The sequence below is a fragment of the Oncorhynchus nerka genome, linkage group LG22 (genome assembly GCF_034236695.1).
Source record: "Oncorhynchus nerka isolate Pitt River linkage group LG22, Oner_Uvic_2.0, whole genome shotgun sequence".
Taxonomy (NCBI): domain Eukaryota; kingdom Metazoa; phylum Chordata; class Actinopteri; order Salmoniformes; family Salmonidae; genus Oncorhynchus; species Oncorhynchus nerka.
This window is the reverse complement of record NC_088417.1, coordinates 102380884-102406039: the sequence shown is the minus strand read 5'-3', so window position 1 is coordinate 102406039 and position 25156 is coordinate 102380884. Positions and strand designations below refer to the sequence as shown.

Here is a 25156-nt window from a genome sequence, read left to right as displayed (position 1 = left end):
GCGCTGCATCCAGTCTGTTGAAAATAGCCAGCAATCTCACAGCAGAAAGACCATGGTGCTTGAAAACCAATAAACCAAAAAAAAATGGAACAAAGAGAATTCCTAGGTTTGGACCTTAAGTTTTCACATTAAAACAATATAGTATAGAATAGGGTGTAATTTGGGACGTAGGGCTCACTCCACGACAGGAGGACCTTGGTTTTCAACAGTTTGGATGGTAGACAGAAAAAGCATTAGTAATAAATTATATATTTCAACACACAGGTTAAAAACCATCAAACACTATGAATTCCATATGACGTTTTCTACCCGCCACGCCCATAAGGGGTGTTTCCTTCTAGCCTCCACGCCCATAAGGGGTGTTTCCTTCTAGCCGCCACGCCCATTAGGGGTGTTTCCTTCTAGCCGTCACGCCCATAAGGGGTGTTTCCTTCTAGCCGCCACGCCCACAGCTGGTAGTTTCCTTCTAGCCGTCACGCCCATAAGGGGTGTTTCCTTCTAGCCGCCACGCCCACAGCTGGTAGTTTCCTTCTAGCCGTCACGCCCATTAGGGGGTGTTTCCTTCTAGCCGCCACACCCACAGCTGGTAGTTTCCTTCTAGTCGTCACACCCACAGCTGGTAGTTTCCTTCTTCTCATCACACCCACAGCTGGTAGTTTCCTTCTATCCATCACACCCACAGCTGGTAGTTTCCTTCTATCCATCACACCCACAGCTGGTAGTTTCCTTCTTCTCATCACACCCACAGCTGGTAGTTTCCTTCTATCCATCACACCCACAGCTGGTAGTTTCCTTCTATCCATCACACCCACAGCTGGTAGTTTCCTTCTTCTCATCACACCCACAGCTGGTAGTTTCCTTCTTCTCATCACACCCACAGCTGGTAGTTTCCTTCTAGCCGCCACACCCACAGCTGGTATTTTCCTTCTTCTCATCACACCCACAGCTGGTAGTTTCCTTCTTCTCATCACACCCACAGCTGGTAGTTTCCTTCTTCTCATCACACCCACAGCTGGTAGTTTCCTTCTAGTCGTCACACCCACAGCTGGTAGTTTCCTTCTAGTCGTCACACCCACAGCTGGTAGTTTCCTTCTTCTCATCACACCCACAGCTGGTAGTTTCCTTCTTCTCGTCACACCCACAGCTGGTAGTTTCCTTCTTCTCGTCACACCCACAGCTGGTAGTTTCCTTCTTCTCGTCACACCCACAGCTGGTAGTTTCCTTCTTCTCATCACACCCACAGCTGGTAGTTTCCTTCTTCTCATCACACCCACAGCTGGTAGTTTCCTTCTTCTCGTCACACCCACAGCTGGTAGTTTCCTTCTTCTCATCACACCCACAGCTGGTAGTTTCCTTCTTCTCATCACACCCACAGCTGGTAGTTTCCTTCTTCTCATCACACCCACAGCTGGTAGTTTCCTTCTTCTCATCACACCCACAGCTGGTAGTTTCCTTCTTCTCGTCACACCCACAGCTGGTAGTTTCCTTCTTCTCATCACACCCACAGCTGGTAGTTTCCTTCTTCTCATCACACCCACAGCTGGTAGTTTCCTTCTTCTCATCACACCCACAGCTGGTAGTTTCCTTCTAGTCGTCACACCCACAGCTGGTAGTTTCCTTCTATCCATCACACCCACAGCTGGTAGTTTCCTTCTTCTCATCACACCCACAGTTGGTAGTTTCCTTCTTCTCATCACACCCACAGCTGGTAGTTTCCTTCTTCTCATCACACCCACAGCTGGTAGTTTCCTTCTAGTTGTCACACCCACAGCTGGTAGTTTCCTTCTTCTCATCACACCCACAGCTGGTAGTTTCCTTCTTCTCGTCACACCCACAGCTGGTAGTTTCCTTCTATCCATCACACCCACAGCTGGTAGTTTCCTTCTTCTCATCACACCCACAGCTGGTAGTTTCCTTCTATCCATCACACCCACAGCTGGTAGTTTCCTTCTAGTCGTCACACCCACAGCTGGTAGTTTCCTTCTAGTCGTCACACCCACAGCTGGTAGTTTCCTTCTAGTCGTCACACCCACAGCTGGTAGTTTCCTTCTTCTCATCACACCCACAGCTGGTAGTTTCCTTCTAGTCGTCACACCCACAGCTGGTAGTTTCCTTCTTCTCATCACACCCACAGCTGGTAGTTTCCTTCTATCCGTCACACCCACAGCTGGTAGTTTCCTTCTTCTCATCACACCCACAGCTGGTAGTTTCCTTCTATCCATCACACCCACAGCTGGTAGTTTCCTTCTTCTCATCACACCCACAGCTGGTAGTTTCCTTCTTCTCATCACACCCACAGCTGGTAGTTTCCTTCTTCTCGTCACACCCACAGCTGGTAGTTTCCTTCTATCCATCACACCCACAGCTGGTAGTTTCCTTCTAGTCGTCACACCCACAGCTGGTAGTTTCCTTCTAGTCGTCACACCCACAGCTGGTAGTTTCCTTCTATCCATCACACCCACAGCTGGTAGTTTCCTTCTATCAATCACACCCACAGCTGGTAGTTTCCTTCTATCCATCACACCCACAGCTGGTAGTTTCCTTCTATCCATCACACCCACAGCTGGTAGTTTCCTTCTATCCATCACACCCACAGCTGGTAGTTTCCTTCTAGTCGTCACACCCACAGCTGGTAGTTTATTTTCTTCCACTCAATGTTGCCATCTCTCTGTGGCCATATACCAAACGGCACCCTATTCCCTATATAGTGCACTACATTAAACCAGAGCCCTATGGAACCCTATTCCCTATATAGTGCCCTACCTTAAACCAGAGCAGAAAAATATGGGCAAGTGTGGGCCCTGGTCAAAAGTAGTTGACTATATAGGGATGCTGATCAGCCCGTGTCTGGTATTGTCTCTGGCCCCTGGGGGTGATAGGACTCGGGTTATGTGTCCCTGTAGGTGGACTTAATCTGGTAGCTATACATCCAGGATCTCCTCGGCCGTACCCCCACATCGTAACCTGTAGCGCCCAGTTCGCCAGCTGATGGTGGGGTCCCACAGGGCCGACAGGAAGATCTGGATGGTCATGGACTCTCTGATGAACCAGGCTACAGCGTAGTCCAGTTTGGAGAAGGCCGGCGCACCGCCCTGTAGGGAGAGAAGGAAAAACATACTCCGTTGGTTTCTTCCACACAATTTATTCTGAACTTTTCCACGAGCGGTGGTTATCAGTTTTTATGTCCCAGACATAACATTAATAGCAGACAACCTGGTAACTTGGATGTAGTCAGAGATGATCCACACCAGACTGTGTGTGTGTGTGTGTGTGTGTGTGTACCTGAACTCCTCGGAGCTGGATGTAATCAGAGATGAACCACGCCAGACAGTGGCACATGAAGAAGACCATAATATCCCAGTGGAACACGTGATGCGCGGCCCAGCCAATGATCAGGCTGGCTACGAAACACTCTGAGATGGGCTCACAGACGGTGGCGGGGAGCATGTTGATACTGAAGCTTGGCCCACCTGAGAGGGGAGGAACAGACCACAGAATTACAAATCAACGGATGTCCCCATTCAGGTCAATTACGTTATAATGGGTGGACTGGCGGCCATTTTGAGTGTCCACATAGCGGTAAAGCAGGAAGTAGTGGACTGGTGGCCATTTTGAGTGTCCACATAGCAGTAAAGCGGGAAGTAGTGGACTGGCGGCCATTTTGAGTGTCCACATAGCGGTAAAGCAGGAAGTAGTGGACTGGCGGCCATTTTGAGTGTCCACATAGCAGTAAAGCGGGAAGAAGTGGACTGGCGGCCATTTTGAGTGTCCACATAGCAGTAAAGCGGGAAGTAGTGGACTGGCGGCCATTTTGAGTGTCCACATAGCAGTAAAGCGGGAAGTAGTGGACTGGCGGCCATTTTGAGTGTCCACATAGCAGTAAAGCGGGAAGTCGTGGACTGGCGGCCATTTTGAGTGTCCACATAGCAGTAAAGCAGGAAGCAGTGGACTGGCGGCCATTTTGAGTGTCCGCAGAGCAGTAAAGCAGGAAGTAGTGGACTGGCGGCCATTTTGAGTGTCCCCATAGCAGTAAAGCAGGAAGTAGTGGACTGGTGGCCATTTTGAGTGTCCACATAGCAGTAAAGCAGGAAGTAGTGGACTGGCGGCCATTTTGAGTGTCCACATAGCAGTAAAGCAGGAAGTAGTGGACTGGCGGCCATTTTGAGTGTCCACATAGCAGTAAAGCAGGAAGTAGTGGACTGGCGGCCATTTTGAGTGTCCACATAGCAGTAAAGCAGGAAGTAGTGGACTGGCGGCCATTTTGAGTGTCCACATAGCAGTAAAGCAGGAAGTAGAGGACTGGCGGCCATTTTGAGTGTCCACATTGCAGTAAAGCAGGAAGTAGTGGACTGGCGGCCATTTTGAGTGTCCACATAGCAGTAAAGCAGGAAGTAGTGTACTGGCGGCCATTTTGAGTGTCCACATTGCAGTAAAGCAGGAAGTAGTGGACTGGCAGCCATTTTGAGTGTCCACATAGCAGTAAAGCAGGAAGTAGTGGACTGGCAGCCATTTTGAGTGTCCACATAGCAGTAAAGCAGGAAGTAGTGTACTGGCGGCCATTTTGAGTGTCCACATTGCAGTAAAGCAGGAAGTAGTGGACTGGCAGCCATTTTGAGTGTCCACATAGCAGTAAAGCAGGAAGTAGTGGACTGGCGGCCATTTTGAGTGTCCGCAGAGCAGTAAAGCAGGAAGTAGTGGACTGGTGGCCATTTTGAGTGTCCACATAGCAGTAAAGCAGGAAGTAGTGGACTGGCGGCCATTTTGAGTGTCCACATAGCAGTAAAGCAGGAAGTAGTGGACTGGCAGCCATTTTGAGTGTCCACATAGCAGTAAAGCAGGAAGTAGTGGACTGGCAGCCATTTTGAGTGTCCACATAGCAGTAAAGCAGGAAGTAGTGGACTGGCGGCCATTTTGAGTGTCCCCATAGCATTAAAGCAGGAAGTAGTGGACTGGCGGCCATTTTGAGTGTCCACATAGCAGTAAAGCAGGAAGTAGTGGACTGGCGGCCATTTTGAGTGTCCACATAGCAGTAAAGCAGGAAGTAGAGGACTGGCGGCCATTTTGAGTGTCCACATTGCAGTAAAGCAGGAAGTAGTGGACTGGCGGCCATTTTGAGTGTCCACATAGCAGTAAAGCAGGAAGTAGTGTACTGGCGGCCATTTTGAGTGTCCACATTGCAGTAAAGCAGGAAGTAGTGGACTGGCAGCCATTTTGAGTGTCCACATAGCAGTAAAGCAGGAAGTAGTGGACTGGCAGCCATTTTGAGTGTCCACATAGCAGTAAAGCAGGAAGTAGTGGACTGGCGGACATTTTGAGTGTCCACATAGCAGTAAAGCAGGAAGTAGAGGACTGGCGGCCATTTTGAGTGTCCACATTGCAGTAAAGCAGGAAGTAGTGGACTGGCGGCCATTTTGAGTGTCCACATAGCAGTAAAGCAGGAAGTAGTGGACTGGCGGCCATTTTGAGTGTCCACATAGCAGTAAAGCAGGCGGTAAAAAAACATGTTTCTATGGATGAGATACCCCTTAGACTAATCTATAGACACATCTACGTAACTTTAGCCTATATCACAGTATGTCTTATCACACTATACACAAGTGAAAAATATATTTGATCTCTTTAAAAAAAAAAGAATTACATTGATCAGAGTCGGTAGATCTGAAGCAATCTGAATTCCAACGTGGCAGGCTAGTCGGTGGACTATTAGGAGACTGAAACAGCTAAATTAGCTTTTAGAAATAAAATTCCACATGTTCAAATAATCTAGGACAACGGGTGTCAAACTCAATTCCCGGAGAGTTGTGTCTACTGTGACCTTAATTGATCAATCAAGTACAAAAAGGGAGGAGAGAAAGTACTCGGTCCCTTGATCCTCCGGGAATCTGCTCTATAACAGTGGCTGAGTGTGAAAGTCTAAGCCCTGATAGTTTGTTTACCTGATCATACGGGACTGGAACTGAGCAACTGAATAGGACCCGGAGTTCTGCATGGCTACCTGCGTTGCCATGGAGAATTTCCATCCCCTGTGAGATAAAGAGGGAGGGACAAAGGAAACAGTTAGCCCCTTCAGTTAAAAAGGGAAGTTCAGCCACAAATACCTCACGTTGATTTTTAGCTAGCGGTGGCTAAAGTTGGCAGACCTGGCTGCTTAAAGAAAACCAAGCCACATATTACAGAGCCTCCTTGCCCATAGACTCCTTTCAGGTTGAGGAAATATATCTAACATCAAGTTGTAAAATAGTGAACTTCCCCTTTAAGAGCTGGAGTTAAGACCTGGCCAATGGCCGGCAATCCAATGAAAGTTTTCAATAACACCAAAACACAACCATATCAAATCATCGATGTTTAGTGGATCAACAATAAAACAGGTCAAAGTGTCAGGGGTTAAAAGGCAAAGATGGGAACCGGGTTCAGGGCTCCCGAGTGGCGCAGGTCTAAGGCACTGCACCTCAGCGCTAGAGGCGTCACTACAGACCCTGGTTCGATTCCAGGCTGTATCACAACAGTTTGGGAATCCCATAGGGCGTCCTGATGGTTTGGCCGGTGTCGGCCGTCATTGTAAATAATAATTTGTTCTTACCGGACTTGCTTAGTCAAATAAAAGGCTAAATACATTATTTATATAATTATTTTACATTTTTGAAAAACTTTATTATTATTATTTTTAACATTTTGAGGACTGACCAACACCATCAATAAACGAGACATTTGTGTCCTTAAACAGCCGAGAACAAAAACACTCTTCCTTGTGTTTCGATGTGTAAAATATACAAAACTTTATAGCCAACTTCATTTTAAACTATCCTAAAACAATAATTGTCTCACGGTCCAACTGTCGGAGATTAGAGCACTAAATGCATCAGGGCATGCTTAGACTTAGGAGTCTATTAAAGATATATAGAAATAAGATATATATATATATATATATATATATATATATATCACACACATTCACACAGTACCAGTAGAAAGTTCAGACACACCTACTCTTTCAAGGGTTTTTCTTTATTTGTACCATTTTCTACATTGTAGAATAATAGTGAAGACATCAAAACTATGAAATAACACATATGTAGAATATAGTAAAAATAAAGAAAAACCCTTGAATGAGTAGGTGTGTCCAAACTTTAGACTGGTACTGTATAGGGGACGATAGACAAACACAATTTAACAGAAGTGTCAACATACATTATATGATAAACTAGGCTGTATTGAGTGAAGGGTTAGGGTAAGGTTCAACATGTATAGGGTCAGGGTCAGGGTTAGGGTTAGATAACCTCAGGTTAGCTGTAACATGTATGATAAAGGGTTAGGGTCAGGGTTAGGATCAGGGTTAGGGTCAGGGTTAGGGTCAGGGTTAGATAACCTCAGGTTAGCTGTAACATGTATGATAAAGGGTTAGGGTCAGGGTTAGGATCAGGGTTAGGATCAGGGTTAGGGTCAGGGTTAGGGTCAGGGTTAGATAACCTCAGGTTAGCTGTAACATGTATGATAAAGGGTTAGGGTCAGGGTTAGGATCAGGGTTAGGATCAGGGTTAGGGTCAGGGTCAGGGTTAGGATCAGGGTTAGGGTCAGGGTCAGGGTTAGGATCAGGGTCAGGGTTAGGATCAGGGTTAGGGTCAGGGTTAGGATCAGGGTTAGGGTCAGGGTTAGGGTCAGGGTTAGGGTCAGGGTTAGATAACCTCAGGTTAGCTGTAACATGTATGATAAAGTAATGTCTGTACCTGTCAGCGATGGCCTTCGCCATAAAGTAGTCCTCGGCGATGTACTGAGCGAAGGTTATGAGCCCTCCAGCCTGGTCCAAGATATCTTTCCTCATCAAACATGACATCCCTGTCACACACTTAATACCCATCACGTTGGCTGAGATGTAGGAGCGTGGGTGGGACGTGCCAAAGTACACCTGTTAGAAAGACGGAGGTAGATTAGTAGGACAGGTAACAGTCTCTAACCTTCGACCCCTAGACCCAAGTACCCGTGACAGAAAAGTTATGGGGAAAAAAACATAAAATATTGGAATTTCAGAACTTCTGTCTATTGTGTGTGTGTGTACGAACCACCTTTAATTATTTTTATATATATATATATATATATATTTATTTTTTTTTTTTATTTGACCCCTTTTTCTCCCCAATGTCGTGGTATCCAATTGTTGTAGTAGCTACTATCTTGTCTCCTCGCTACAACTCCCGTATGGGCTCGGGAGAGACGAAGGTTGAAAGTCATGCGTTCTCCGATACACAACCCAACCAAGCCGCACTGCTTCTTAACACAGCGCGCATCCAACCCGGAAGCCAGCCGCACCAATGTGTCGGAGGAAACACCGTGCACCTGGCAACCTTGGTTAGAGTGCACTGCGTCCGGCCTGCCACAGGAGTCGCTGGTGCGCGATGAGACAAGGACATCCCTACCGACCAAGCCCTCCATAACCCGGGCGACGCTAGGCCAATTGTGCGTCGCCCCACGGACCTCCCGGTCCGGCCGGTTACGACAGAGCCTGGGCGCGAACCCAGGGACTCTGATGGCACAGCTGGCGCTGAAGTACAGCACCCTTAACCACTGCGCCACCCGGGAGGCCCTCACCCTTCATTTTTAACACACCAAAACAAAAGACTATTTAAGTTTAGGGTTCTTCATCAGTCAGACAAACAAACAGCGAATAAAAACATGTTTGTTGTTGTTGGAAAACAGACATTGTTCTTAGACATTATTCTTAGACATTATTCTTAGACATTGTTCTTACGGTCAAAAACTACTTGTGTGGAGGCGACTATCAGTTAAACACAATTTTTAAATATATTTTTAGTACCTTTTCAGATAAGTGATCATAATTCATATAAAATAAAGAGATTATTGTGTTGATATATGCACGTTATAGTATATTACATGGCTATTAATTACTACTTCTGTGTCTTCACGATAGCAGTCTTAGGACATGTCACAATCAATCCAGGAGCAACATAACATGGAAAGGGTTACTAGTCCAACGCTCCAACCACTAGGCTACCCTGCCGCCCCAATGTGGAGGCTATATACAGGGTGTTACGGTACAGAGTCAATGTGTAGGCTATATACAGGGTGTTACGGTACAGAGTCAATGTGGAGGCTATATACAGGAGGTACCGGTACAGAGTCAATGTGGCGGCTATATACAGGGTGTTACGGTACAGAGTCAATGTGTAGGTTATATACAGGGTATTACGGTACAGAGTCAATGTGGAGGCTATATACAGGGGGTACCGGTACAGAGTCAATGTGGAGGCTATATACAGGGGGTACCGGTACATAGTCAAGGTGGAGGCTATATACAGGAGGTACCGGTACAGAGTCAATGTGGAGGCTATATACAGGGTGTTACGGTACAGAGTCAATGTGTAGGCTATATACAGGGTATTACGGTACAGAGTCAATGTGGAGGCTATATACAGGGGGTACCGGTACAGAGTCAAGGTGGAGGCTATATACAGGAGGTACCGGTACAGAGTCAATGTGGAGGCTATATACAGGGTGTTACGGTACAGAGTCAATGTGGAGGCTATATACAGGGGGTACTGGTACAGAGTCAATGTGGAGGCTATATACAGGGGGTACCGGTACAGAGCCAATGTGGAGGCTATATACAGGGGGTACCGGTACAGAGCCAATGTGGAGGCTATATACAGGGTGTTACGGTACAGAGTCAATGTGGAGGCTATATACAGGGGTACTGGTACAGAGTCAATGTGGAGGCTATATACAGGGGGTACCGGTACAGAGCCAATGTGGAGGCTATATACAGGGTGTTACGGTACAGAGTCAATGTGGAGGCTATATACAGGGGTACGGTACAGAGTCAATGTGGAGGCTATATACAGGGGTACCGGTACAGAGTCAATGTGGAGGCTATATACAGGGGGTACCGGAACAGAGTCAATGTGGAGGCTATATACAGGGTGTTACGGAACAGAGTCAATGTGGAGGCTATATACAGGGTGTTACGGTACAGAGTCAATGTGGAGGCTATATACAGGGTGTTACGGTACAGAGTCAATGTGGCGGCTATATACAGGGTGTTACGGTACAGAGTCAATGTGTAGGTTATATACAGGGTATTACGGTACAGAGTCAATGTGGAGGCTATATACAGGGGGTACCGGTACAGAGTCAATGTGGAGGCTATATACAGGTGGTACCGGTACATAGTCAAGGTGGAGGCTATATACAGGAGGTACCGGTACAGAGTCAATGTGGAGGCTATATACAGGGTGTTACGGTACAGAGTCAATGTGTAGGCTATATACAGGGTATTACGGTACAGAGTCAATGTGGAGGCTATATACAGGGGGTACCGGTACAGAGTCAAGGTGGAGGCTATATACAGGAGGTACCGGTACAGAGTCAATGTGGAGGCTATATACAGGGTGTTACGGTACAGAGTCAATGTGGAGGCTATATACAGGGGGTACTGGTACAGAGTCAATGTGGAGGCTATATACAGGGGGTACCGGTACAGAGCCAATGTGGAGGCTATATACAGGGGGTACCGGTACAGAGCCAATGTGGAGGCTATATACAGGGTGTTACGGTACAGAGTCAATGTGGAGGCTATATACAGGGGGTACTGGTACAGAGTCAATGTGGAGGCTATATACAGGGGGTACCGGTACAGAGCCAATGTGGAGGCTATATACAGGGTGTTACGGTACAGAGTCAATGTGGAGGCTATATACAGGGGGTACCGGTACAGAGTCAATGTGGAGGCTATATACAGGGGGTACCGGTACAGAGTCAATGTGGAGGCTATATACAGGGGGTACCGGAACAGAGTCAATGTGGAGGCTATATACAGGGTGTTACGGTACAGAGTCAATGTGGAGGCTATATACAGGGTGTTACGGTAAGGAGTCAATGTGGAGGCTATATACAGGGTGTTACGGTACAGAGTCAATGTGGAGGCTATATACAGGGGTACCGGTACAGAGTCAATGTGGAGGCTATATACAGGGGTACCGGTACAGAGCCAATGTGGAGGCTATATACAGGGTGTTACGGTACAGAGTCAATGTGGAGGCTATATACAGGGGGTACCGGTACAGAGTCAATGTGGAGGCTATATACAGGGGGTACCGGTACAGAGTCAATGTGGAGGCTATATACAGGGGTACCGGTACAGAGTCAATGTGGAGGCTATATACAGGGTACCGGAACAGAGTCAATGTGGAGGCTATATACAGGGTGTTACGGTACAGAGTCAATGTGGAGGCTATATACAGGGTGTTACGGTAAGGAGTCAATGTGGAGGCTATATACAGGGTGTTACGGTACAGAGTCAATGTGGAGGCTATATACAGGGGGTACTGGTACAGAGTCAATGTGGAGGCTATATACAGGGTGTTACGGTACAGAGCCAATGTGGAGGCTATATACAGGGTGTTACGGTACAGAGTCAATGTGGAGGCAATATACAGGGGGTACCGGTACAGAGTCAATGTGGAGGCTATATACAGGGTGTTACGGTACAGAGTCAATGTGGAGGCTATATACAGGGGGTACCGGTACAGAGTCAATGTGGAGGCTATATACAGGGTGTTACGGTACAGAGTCAATGTGGAGGCTATATACAGGGTGTTACGGTACAGAGTCAATGTGGAGGCTATATACAGGGGGTACCGGTACAGAGTCAATGTGGAGGCTATATACAGGGGGTACCGGTACAGAGTCAATGTGGAGGCTATATACAGGGTGTTACGGTAAGGAGTCAATGTGGAGGCTATATACAGGGTGTTACGGTACAGAGTCAATGTGGAGGCTATATACAGGGTGTTACGGTACAGAGTCAATGTGGAGGCTATATACAGGGTGTTACGGTACAGAGTCAATGTGGAGGCTATATACAGGGTGTTACGGTACAGAGTCAATGTGGAGGCTATATACAGGGTGTTACGGTACAGAGTCAATGTGGAGGCTATATACAGGGTGTTACGGTAAGGAGTCAATGTGGAGGCTATATACAGGGGGTACTGGTACAGAGTCAATGTGGAGGCTATATACAGGGTGTTACGGTACAGAGTCAATGTGTAGGCTATATACAGGGGGTACCGGTACAGAGTCAATGTGGAGGCTATATACAGGGGGTACCGGTACAGAGTCAATGTGGAGGCTATATACAGGGGGTTACGGTACAGAGTCAATGTGTAGGCTATATACAGGGGGTACCGGTACAGAGTCAATGTGGAGGCTATATACAGGGGGTACCGGTACAGAGTCAATGTGGAGGCTATATACAGGGGGTTACGGTACAGAGTCAATGTGGAGGCTATATACAGGGTGTTACGGTACAGAGTCAATGTGGAGGCTATATACAGGGGGTACCGGAACAGAGTCAATGTGGAGGCTATATACAGGGTGTTACGGTACAGAGTCAATGTGGAGGCTATATACAGGGGGTACTGGTACAGAGTCAATGTGGAGGCTATATACAGGGTGTTACGGTACAGAGTCAATGTGGAGGCTATATACAGGGGGTACCGGTACAGAGTCAATGTGGAGGCTATATACAGGGGGTACCGGTACAGAGTCAATGTGGAGGCTATATACAGGGTGTTACGGTAAGGAGTCAATGTGGAGGCTATATACAGGGTGTTACGGTACAGAGTCAATGTGGAGGCTATATACAGGGTGTTACGGTACAGAGTCAATGTGGAGGCTATATACAGGGTGTTACGGTACAGAGTCAATGTGGAGGCTATATACAGGGTGTTACGGTAAGGAGTCAATGTGGAGGCTATATACAGGGTGTTACGGTACAGAGTCAATGTGGAGGCTATATACAGGGTGTTACGGTACAGAGTCAATGTGGAGGCTATATACAGGGTGTTACGGTACAGAGTCAATGTGGAGGCTATATACAGGGTGTTACGGTACAGAGTCAATGTGGAGGCTATATACAGGGTGTTACGGTACAGAGTCAATGTGGAGGCTATATACAGGGGGTACCGGTACAGAGTCAATGTGGAGGCTATACACAGGGGGTACCGGAACAGAGTCAATGTGGAGGCTATATACAGGGGGTACCGGTACAGAGTCAATGTGGAGGCTATATACAGGGGGTACCGGTACAGAGTCAATGTGGAGGCTATATACAGGGTGTTACGGTAAGGAGTCAATGTGGAGGCTATATACAGGGTGTTACGGTACAGAGTCAATGTGGAGGCTATATACAGGGTGTTACGGTACAGAGTCAATGTGGAGGCTATATACAGGGTGTTACGGTACAGAGTCAATGTGGAGGCTATATACAGGGTGTTACGGTACAGAGTCAATGTGGAGGCTATATACAGGGTGTTACGGTACAGAGTCAATGTGGAGGCTATATACAGGGTGTTACGGTACAGAGTCAATGTGGAGGCTATATACAGGGTGTTACGGTAAGGAGTCAATGTGGAGGCTATATACAGGGTGTTACGGTACAGAGTCAATGTGGAGGCTATATACAGGGTGTTACGGTACAGAGTCAATGTGGAGGCTATATACAGGGTGTTACGGTACAGAGTCAATGTGGAGGCTATATACAGGGGGTACCGGTACAGAGTCAATGTGGAGGCTATATACAGGGGGTACCGGAACAGAGTCAATGTGGAGGCTATATACAGGGGGTACCGGTACAGAGTCAATGTGGAGGCTATATACAGGGGGTACCGGTACAGAGTCAATGTGGAGGCTATATACAGGGGGTACCGGTACAGAGTCAATGTGGAGGCTATATACAGGGTGTTACGGTACAGAGTCAATGTGGAGGAACAGGTACGTGGAGGTAATGTGAAAGACTCACAGCTGTTATCTAATGTATTGACTCAGGGGTTGAATTCTTATCTAATCAAGGTAGTGTTTTATTTTCCATTAATTTAAAAATAAATGTTCAAATTTATCTTCCACTTAAGACATTTTGTGTAGATCGTTTACAAAAAAACAAATTAAATCCATTTTAGTCCCACAACCTAACAACAAAATGTGGAATAATGCTACTGTCTACCGGCTTCCCCAGGACCCCCCGGCCCCAGGCTACCAGCTCAAAATGTGGAATAATGCTACTGTCTACCGGCTTCCCCAGGACCCCCGGCCCCAGGCTACCAGCTCAAAATGTGGAATAAGTAAAGTAGTGTGAATGCAAATGACTGCTGTCTGAACACGCACACACACACACACACACACACACACACACGATTTGGTAACTTGCTGTTTGGAGAGTCAATATTCCAAAACGGATTTGAAAAACAAGTGATTTGAGCATTAAAGCCTGTAGTGTGAACACGGCTTCAGATCTCTAAGGGTTAAGTCACAGCAGCACCAGACTAGTGGTCTGTCTCTGTCTGGAAGAATGCTACTGTCTACCGGCTTCCCCAGGACCCCCCGCTCCCCAGGCTACCCGCTCCCCAGGCCCCCCAGGCTCCCAGCTCCCCAGGCTACCGGCTCCCCAGGCTACCAGCTCCCCAGGCTACCAGCTCCCCAGGCTACCAGCACCCCAGGCCCCCCAGGCCACCCGCTCCCCAGGCCCCCAGGCTACCGGCTCCCCAGGCTACCGGCCCCCAGGCCACCGGCTCCCCAGGCCCCGGCTCCCCAGGCCACCGGCTCCCCAGGCCACCGGCCCCCAGGCTACCGGCTCCCCAGGCTACCGGCCCCCAGGCTACCGGCTCCCCAGGCCCCCAGGCCACCGGCTCCCCAGGCCACCGGCCCCCAGGCTACCGGCCCCCAGGCTAGGCCCCCAGGCCACCGGCCCCCAGGCTCCCCAGGCCCCCAGGCCACCGGCCCCCAGGCTACCGGCTCCCCAGGCCCCCAGGCTACCGGCTCCCAGGCTACCGGCCCCCAGGCCCCCCAGGCTACCGGCTCCCCAGGCCCCCAGGCTACCAGCTCCCCAGGCCCCCAGGCTACCGGCCCCCAGGCCACCGGCTCCCCGGCTACCCGCTCCCCAAGTCTCTTTCTCAATTTAGATTTTATTTTATTTTATTCCTTGCGTCCTCTTTCCTCTGACTTTTGAGATAGAGTTAAGGACAGAGGATGCAAGGGATGGAGGGAAGATGAACTGAGAGCCTCTGTCTGTAAGGATGCCCACCGGCTCCCAGGCCCCCAGTCTCATTGAACTGAGAGCCTCTGTCTGTAAGGATGCCCACCGGCTCCCCAGGCCCCCAGTCTCTTTGAACTGAGAGCCTCTGTCTGTAAGGATGCCCACCTGCTCCCCAGGCCCCCCAGGCTACCAGCTCCCCAGGCCCCCCAGTCTCTTTGAACTGAGAGCCTCTGTCTGTAAGGATGCCCACCTGCTCCCCAGGCTACCGGCTCCCCAGGCTACCGGCTCCCCAGGCCCCCCAGTCTCTTTGAACTGAGAGCCTCTGTCTGTAAGGACGCCCACCTGCTCCAGTGTAGCAGCGAAGCCCTGTCTGTCGGCCACGTAGGGAAGGCCGTGAACCAACCCCACCTTCTCCGTCATCTGATTGGCCATATCGGTCAGAGTGTCCGGTTTCACTGAGGAGGAACAGGAACAAATCATTCTATCAATGTATATAGAAAGCCCATTGTTTATTTTATTTTAACTAAAAAATCAGCAGTTTACAGATTAGGCAATGGGATCTAACGTATCGTTTTCATCAAATGTTTTTCATCCAACTACAGTACTTGAATATAGGTGAATAAAATAAACGTCTGGTTTATCTAGGTTCAGTTTATTTGTTCAAGGTTCAAAACTAGAATACATAAAGATAGTCTCTCTATTATCCAACGGGTGTGAGTCAGTGATAAGAACGAAAACAGAGACCGCTGACTTGATTTGTAACAGTGCAGCGGATTCATTCTGTTACGATTCAAAATCAGAGTAAGGAAAACGTCCCCAAATGCCACCACAATCCCTAGGTAGTGCACTACTCTTGACCAAGGCAGTGCACAACGTAGGGAATAAAAAGGTGCCCTTTGGGATACAAGCAAAGTGAAGTTTCCAAACCTCGTATTCCGCTGTCGCAGATCCACACGAGGTCATACTTGGCCCCTTCATAACCCGGCATCAGGTTATTAATCTTGGGGTTGATGCCGACCTTCTTTCCTCCTGCAAACAGAACATTTGTTCAGTGACTTGACGTGCACTAAGACTGTGTTGTAAAAACCAAGAGATTCTCTTCAACCTTTACAGACGGTTTTTCACTTCCCTTCAGCCCTCTCATTCAACAGGGAGCCCATTTTGTGCGTGGCCTTATATGGGACTCGCAGGTCACGGCAGGTAATGACACAGCCTGCGATCTTCCCAATTCATTACGTTTTAATCTCGAAGACAACCAATACAAAACATTTACTCAATAAAAATGTTTTTTTTTTTTAAATTATCTGTCTCAATAAAGTTTGAATATTGCCCAATCAAAATAAATCAGTAGTTCAAAAAACTAAATGTGAACGTATTCATTGTATTTTTTGACAACTGCGGAGGAAATTGCTATAAACTTCATGAGGAGGAAGGATGTGACATTTGGATCACTTCTTTATTTTTGGGGGGGGGGTGACGAAAGTGGACGTTTTTGACAGATTTAAAACCTACAAAATGCCTTCCAGTCAGAACCTATGACCTATGACCTAGAACCTGTACATGATACAGACAACGTCTAGTCATTATTCTGTCAGACCCCGCGATCTGTGATCCGTACATGGTACAGACAACGTCTAGTCATTATTCTGTCAGACCCCACGATCTGTGATCCGTACATGGTACAGACAACGTCTAGTCATTATTCTGTCAGACCCCACGATCTGTGATCCGTACATGGTATAGACAACGTCTAGTCATTATTCTGTCAGACCCCGCGATCTGTGATCCGTACATGGTACAGACAACGTCTAGTCATTATTCTGTCAGACCCCGCGATCTGTGATCCGTACATGGTACAGACAACGTCTAGTCATTATTCTGTCAGACCCCGCGATCTGTGATCCGTACATGGTACAGACAACGTCTAGTCATTATTCTGTCAGACCCCGCGATCTGTGATCCGTACATGGTACAGACAACGTCTAGTCATTATTCTGTCAGACCCCGCGATCTGTGATCCGTACATGGTACAGACAACGTCTAGTCATTATTCTGTCAGACCCCACGATCTGTGATCCGTACATGGTACAGACAACGTCTAGTCATTATTCTGTCAGACCCCACGATCTGTGATCCGTACAGGGTACAGACAACGTCTAGTCATTATTCTGTCAGACCCCACGATCTGTGATCCGTACATGGTACAGACAACGTCTAGTCAGTATTCTGTCAGACCCCGCGATCTGTGATCCGTACATGGTACAGACAACGTCTAGTCAGTATTCTGTCAGACCCCACGATCTGTGATCCGTACAGGGTACAGACAACATCTTGGTGTCATTTTACTCTTTATATCGTGCTGTAAAATAAGGTCCTTATTGTTCTAGATTCTGAAATACAATGTTTCACATTCATTTATTAAAAATGAGAAATATTCTCTCAAAAAAGTCAAAACTTTTTTGATAATAAAATGTTTATTTTTTAGACATATCGTTTGGAACAATATAATCTTCAAAACACGTCACCTTTCCCCGAGTGGCTCTCCCACTGTTAATGATAAGACCCATTTTATACATAGAAAATGACATTATAGGTCATTAACGAATCACAGCCCTCCTCCAGTTCCTTTTGAATCCCTTTTCCCATTCACTGTGTTGGTGGTGCTCCTGAAATTGATTATAAACGTTAAAATCAGTAGCGAGCCCACTCTGGAAATGCGATGTACTTGTAGAGCATACTGTTCCAAACAATGTTTAAAAATAGGATGAAATTGAGTATTTTTGAGATATTAATAATAATATGTTTTATTAAATATAAACTCCATGTTTTACAGAACAGTATAAGTAGTATAATGACAGAAATATATGGACACTCCTTCAAATGAGTGGATTCAGCTATTTCAGCCACACCTGTAGCTGACAGGTATATCAAACCGCCATGCAATCTCCGTAGACAAACATTGGCAGTAGAATGGCCTTCCCAGAAGAGTGGAGGCTGTTATAGCAGCAATGTTCCTACATCTAGTGGAAAGCCTTCCCAGAAGAGTGGAGGCTGTTATAGCAGCAATGTTCCAACATCTAGTGGAAAGCCTTCCCAGAAGAGTGGAGGCTGTTATAGCAGCAAAGGGGAGGGAGACCAACTCCATATTAATGCCCAGGATTATGGAATGAGATGTTTGATGAACAGGTGTCCACATACTTTTGGTCAAGCAGTATTGGTGGTCAGTGTAATGTAGGGTTCAGAGGGTCTTACAGGAGGCATGTATAGGTCAAAAAAACAAACAAAAAAGGGCCATAAAAATGTCCACTTTCAAAATGATTTAAAAATAAATACGTGACAAAAATGTAACACGCATGTCAAAACGTCCTTCCTCCCGATTCAATGTAACACGCATGTCAAAACGTCCTTCCTCCCGATTCAATGTAACACGCATGTCAAAACGTCCTTCCTCCCGATTCAATGTAACACGCATGTCAAAACGTCCTTCCTCCCGATGTCAAAACGTCCTTCCTCATTCAATGTAACACGCATGTCAAAACGCGTCCTTCCTCCCGATTCAATGTAACACGCATGTCAAAACGTCCTTCCTCCCGATTCAATGTAACACGCATGTCAAAACGTCCTTCCTCCCGATTCAATGTAACACGCATGTCAAAACGTCCTTCCTCCCGATTCAATGTAACACGCATGTCAAAACGTCCTTCCTCCCGATTCAATGTAACACGCATGTCAAAACGTCCTTCCTCCCGATTCAATGTAACACGCATGTCAAAACGTCCTTCCTCCCGATTCAATGTAACATCCATGTCAAAACGTCCTTCCTCCCGATTCAATTCAATGTCAAACGTCCCTTCCTCGATTCAATTTATCCATGTCAAAACGCCCTTCCTTCCCGATTCAATTTATGACGTCAAAGCGTCCTTGTCGATTCAAATTATGACTCATGTCAAAACGTCCTTCCTCCCGATTCAATTTATGACGCATGTCAAAACGTCCTTCCTCCCGATTCAATTTATGACGCATGTCAAAACGTCCTTCCTCCCGATTCAATTTATGACGCATGTCAAAACGTCCTTCCTCCCGATTCAATTTATGACGCATGTCAAAACGTCCTTCCTCCCGATTCAATTTATATGTGAGAATTGAACAATCTTAGATGGCAAAAATACATGTTCCGTCCATCCACGCTCAAAAAGGAATTGACCAACTGTGTACTGTTGTTAAGTCCGTCTCTTTGTGTACCGACAGGCCACCGTACTGAGCATTGACACGTCTCCCTACTTACAACTACACATATTAACATATTTATTAGACAGATCTTAGAATAGCAGGACATGAGATATGAATATTAATTAACAGTTGTTCAAAGAATTCATCAACCAGACTCTTACCTATAAATAACCGAGCATCAACGTTGGGATATTTTCCTAGAAGCTTTTTACAAACATCAATGGCTGGGTCGTCATGGTCCTGCACACAGAGTAGGATCTCAAACTGGGCAGAGAGAGAGACACAGACAGACAGTTAGTCCAATACTGTAGAGAAACTGTAGAGAAAGATAGATATGTTAGTTCAGTTCAATATTGTAGAGAGGAAGTTCAAGCCACGAGCATTTATTCAATTCATTTGTTTAACTCCAGCTGTGTTCCCCTCTGACCCCTCCAACGGTGTTCCACTCTGACCCCTCCAACGGTGTTCCAATCTGACCCCTCCAACGGTGTTCCACTCTGACCCCTCCAGCTGTGTTCCACTCTGACCCCTCCAGCTGTGTTCCATTCTGACCCCTCCAACGGTGTTCCCCTCTGACCCCTCCAGCTGTGTTCCAATCTGACCCCTCCAGCTGTGTTCCAATCTGACCCCTCCAGCGGTGTTCCCCTCTGACCCCTCCAGCTGTGTTCCCTCCTGACCCCTCCAGCTGTGTTCTACTGGCTCTCTGACCCCTCCAGCTGTGTTCCACTCTGACCCCTCCAACAGTGTTCCACTCTGACCCCTCCAACAGTGTTCCACTCTGACCCCTCCAGCTGTGTTCCACTCAGACCCCTCCAGCTGTGTTCCACTCAGACCCCTCCAGCTGTGTTCCACTCTGACCCCTCCAACAGTGTTCCACTCAGACCCCTCCAGCTGTGTTCCACTCTGACCCCTCCAGCTGTGTTCCAATCTGACCCCTCCAACGGTGTTCCACTCTGACCCCTCCAGCTGTGTTACACTCTGACCCCTTCAGCTGTGTTACACTCTGACCCTCCCAGCTGTGTTACACTCTGACCCTCCCAGCTGTGTTACACTCTGACCCCTTCAGCTGTGTTCCAATCTGACCCCTCCAGCTGTGTTCTACTGGCACCCTGACCCCTCCAACGGTGTTCCACTCTGACCCCTCCAACAGTGTTCTACTGGCTCTCTGACCCCTCCAGCTGTGTTCCAACCTGACCCCTCCAGCTGTGTTCCCCTCTGACCCCTCCAGCTGTGTTCCAACCTGACCCCTCCAGCTGTGTTCCCCTCTGACCCCTCCAGCTGTGTTCCCTTCTGACCCCTCCAGCTGTGTTCCCCTCTGACCCCTCCAGCTGTGTTCCCCTCTGACCCCTCCAGCTGTGTTCCCCACTGACCCCTCCAGCTGTGTTCCACTGACCCCTCCAACTGTGTTCCACTCTGACCCCTCCAGCTGTGTTACACTCTGACCCCTCCAGCTGTGTTCCAATCTGACCCCTCCAGCTGTGTTCCAATCTGACCCCTCCAACTGTGTAAATCAGAGGCTTATTCTGAATAATACTACTCACTACTTTTGACCAGGTGCCCTACAATGCATTTGGAAACTTTTCAGACCCCTTGACACATTGTTACAACCTTATTCTAAAATTGATAAAATAGTTTTTTCACCCCACAATCTACACACAATACCCTATAATGACAACGCAAAAACGGTTTGTTTTTAAAATAAATTTTAGCAACAAAATTAAAAATACTTAAATATGACATTTACATAAGTATTCAGACCCTTTACTCAGCACAGCACCTTTGACAACAATTACAGCCTCGAATCTTGGGTATGACGCTACAAGCTTGGCACACCTGTATTTGTATTCTTCTCTGCAGATCCTCTCAAGCTCTGTCAGGTTGAATGGGGAGCGTCACTGCACAGCTATTTTCAGGTCTCTCCAGAGATGTTCGATGGGGTTAAAGTTCAGGCCACTCAAGGACATTGAGACTTGTCCTAAAGCCATTCCTGTGCTGTCTTGGTTCACCGAAGGGATGGTGCCAGGTTTCCTCTTGACGTGACAGTTGGCATTCAGGCCAAAGAGTTCAATCTTAGTTTCATCAGAACAGGGAATCATGTTTCTCATGGTCTGAGCGTCCGTTAGGTGTCTTTTGGCAAACTCCAAGCGGGCTGTCATGTGCCTTTTACTGAGGAGTGGCTTCCGTCTGGTCAGTCTACTATAAAAGGCCTGATTGGTGGAATGCTGCAGAGATTGTTATCCTTCTGGAATGTTCTCCCATCTCCCTGACCAAGGCCCTTCTCGACAGATTGCTCAGTTTGGCCAAGCGGCAAGGTCTAGGAAGAGTCTTGGTGGTTCCAAACTTTCTTCCACTTAAGAATGATGGAGGCCACTGTGTTCTTGGGGACCTTCAATGCTGCAGAATGATGGAGGCCACTGTGTTCTTGGGGACCTTCAATGCTGCAGAATGATGGAGGCCACTGTGTTCATGGGGACCTTCAATGCTGCAGAATGATGGAGGCCACTGTGTTCTTGGGGACCTTCAATGCTGCAGAATGATGGAGGCCACTGTGTTCTTGGGGACCTTCAATGCTGCAGAATGAGAATGATGGAATGATGGAGGCCACTGTGTTCTTGGGGACCTTCAATGCTGCAGAATGATGGAGGCCACTGTGTTCTTGGGGACCTTCAATGCTGCAGAATGATGGAGGCCACTGTGTTCTTGGGGACCTTCAATGCTGCAGACATTTGTTGGTACCCTTCCCCAGATCTGTGCCTCTACACAATCCTGTCTCGGAGGTCTACAGACAATTTCTTCTACCTCATGGCTTGGTTTTTGCTCTGACGTGCACTGTGTCAATTGTAGGACATGATATAGACATGGGTGTGCCTTTCCAAAACATGTCCAATCGGTTGAATTTACCACAGGTGGACTCCAAGCAAGTTGTAGAAACATTTTAACGATGATCAACGGAAACAGGATGCACCTGAGCTCAATTTAGAGTCTCATAACAAAGGGTCTATTTAAAGAAAATTAAATATAATTTAGCAAACGTTTATTTTAAATGTTTTTTTTCTCACTTTGTCATTATGAGGTAATATGTGTAGATTGATGAGGCAAAAAAATTGTATTAATCCATTTTAAAATAAGGCTGTAACGTAAAAAATTGAATGTGGGAACAAGTCAAGGGGTCTGAATACTTTCAGAATGCGATGTATCTGTCCTTGTAATACTCGTGATGACTTACGGGCACGGGGTTTCTGACTGCCCGTCGGGCACGGGGTTTCTGTCTGCCCGTCGGGCACGGGGTTTCTGTCTGCCCGTCGGGCACGGGGTTTCTGTCTGCCCGTCGGGCACGGGGTTTCTGTCTGCCCGTCGGGCACGGGGTTTCTGTCTGCCCGCCGGGCACGGGGTTTCTGTCTGCCCGCCGGGCACGGGGTTTCTGTCTGCCCGCCGGGCACGGGGTTTCTGTCTGCCCGTCGGGCACGGGGTTTCTGTCTGCCCGTCGGGCACGGGGTTTCTGTCTGCCCGTCGGGCACGGGGTTTCTGTCTGTCCGTCGGGCACGGGGTTTCTGTCTGTCCGTCGGGCACGGTGTGTTTGTCTTACTGGCACGGCTTTCTGTCTTACTGGCACGGCTTTCTGTCTTACTGGCACGGCTTTCTGTCTTACTGGCACGGCTTTCTGTCTTACTGGCACGGCTTTCTGTCTTACTGGCACGGGGTTTCTGACTTCCTGGTATGGTGTTTCAGTTAGATTATTCATCATGTTTCACAGCTATTACTGAACATGAAAAGATAAAGGACATAGTGAACCTGTAGAGACATGTTGGTTAAGGCTTGTTGTAATCGAGTATCACCCCAGGAAGGTAAGGCAGGGCGTTTTAAATACCTCTCAGTCATCCCTAACCTCACGTCCTATCCAGGTACTGTAACGGCAAAGTCCCTGCATGCATTTAAGACAGTTGTGAAAGGCTATCGCCAGCGTCAATCATCTGGTTTGGTTGGTAACCGACGTCATGAATATGTTGCGTAATGCTTCCCTTTACAGTATCGTTCTATAGGAAGCAGGTACTTCTGGCTTGCTACACTCTAATGCATTACTATTGACGTGTCCAACTGTATTGGAACATTATCTATAACAGTAGACTGATAGTTCCTAACAAACAGTGTGGTGGGTAGGCCTGGGCAGTATACCATGTATATACATACACCAGGGTACTTGGATTGCCCCGGGATTATTTTTCCATACCGTCCAAAACAAAAATTTATTTTAAGTTACTCAATAAAATTGGCATATTTGTAAGTACTTTTTAAAATTATTGCCTGCAGTCAACTTGCGCAATACGCCGGGAGACAAAGCAGACTGCGTTCTCCATTACCTCATGAAGCTTACCGTAGTTCCTCAGAACAGTTGAGCCCGTCAACGTGATTGGTTTGTAAAAATAATCACAACAGGAGAAAGCGTGAGTCAGTGAGTTCCGCTTTCTAGATCTATCAGTGAGTCTTAGTTGTAAACGGTGCACATGAGATGACTAAGTTACACTTGTACGCAATTCACTACTAAATATTTGCCATGAAGCTGTTTGAGAGAATGCCAAGAGAGTGTGCAAAGCTGTCATCAAGGCAAAAAGGGTGTGGCTACTTTGAAGAACCTCAAATATAAAAATAAAAAAATGTTTGATTTGTTTAACATTTACTACATGATTCTACATATGTGTTATTTCATAGTTTTGATGTCTTCACTATTATTCTACAATGTAGAAAATAGTAAAAGAAATAAAGAAAAACCCTTGAATGAGTAGGTGTGTCCAAACTTTTGATTGGGTACTGCATGTCAATATTTATCTTCAGAAATTAGCATGGCATTTAGCCCATTAATATAATGCAGCTTTGGACCCCCCCGTCTCAAAACCACAAAGAGCGTTTGGAATTTTACAGAGAGCTATTAGCCTGTTAGTTCAGGGCTAAGCCTACCTCTCGTTGACGCAAGCAGCCGTGTCTCCCGTACTGTGCACACACACAGTTATCTGACAGTTAGGCCCTGTTTACATCTGAGCAGTCCACTGCAGAGCGCCGGACGCAAAACCGCATAAATACATTTTTTAAAATTATGAAAACAGCTTCAAGCGTAAGCTTAAAACGACTAAAAGTATGTAGAAAAGATAATGGTAATGGTTTTTCATAAAATCATTGAGAACTAACACAATTACCCAAATAAAATCTAGACAGTAAGAGAATTGAAAATTCCAAAAACAAATGAATTTAGCAGTAGTTATATATATATATATATAATATGTTTGAGCAAAGGAACACAGCATTAGCCATGAGAAAAATCTAATATCAGCTCTATGGAGAAATGTGTTGAATTACAGGAAATTGCCTTAAAAATGTTAGTTTTCTGTACAGCTATATAAAATTCTCTAAAAGACAGCCGCCTTGCCACACCCATTAATTCACGTCACTGGGGACCATCCGGAGTGGTATCGCAGCACCCCCATGCAGCTACGTTGCGAAACGAATGCCGCATACTTTACATACTTTACATTTTTCCAAACATTGCGTTTGTCTTTAATGCAGCCAGAGTCTGTCAATGGAAAAGGAAGTTACCAGACAACAAGATGAAAATGTGTTTTTTGAGCAATAGTTAGTTAGCAACATGTAAACAATTAACCATTCCTATAAGTGAGTACTATTTAAAATGTTAAAATAACACACATTGGCTGTTTAAACTTCTTCTGGATAGGGGGCAGTATTTTCACATTTGGATGAAAAGCATCCCCAGAGTAAACTGCCTCCTACTCAGTCCCAGATGCTAATATATGCATATTATTAGTCTTATTATATAGAAAACACTCTGAAGTTTCTAAAACTGTTTGAATGATGTCTGAGTATAACATAACTGATATA

At 46.8% G+C, this 25156-nt stretch overlaps 1 protein-coding gene across 1 annotated transcript in view; it reads right to left on the bottom strand.

Moving 5' to 3' along the window:
• Window positions 1-2596: 2596 nt before the first annotated feature.
• Window positions 2597-25156, bottom strand: part of ugcg (UDP-glucose ceramide glucosyltransferase) — a 38783-nt gene continuing 16223 nt past the window's right edge. Inside the window, 8 exon segments of the mRNA XM_065007673.1 lie at window positions 2597-3092; window positions 3283-3453; window positions 3455-3470; window positions 5937-6023; window positions 7725-7903; window positions 15383-15495; window positions 15968-16069; window positions 19432-19534. Coding sequence (XP_064863745.1) covers window positions 2922-3092; window positions 3283-3453; window positions 3455-3470; window positions 5937-6023; window positions 7725-7903; window positions 15383-15495; window positions 15968-16069; window positions 19432-19534 — 942 coding nt within the window. The 3' untranslated portion in view covers window positions 2597-2921.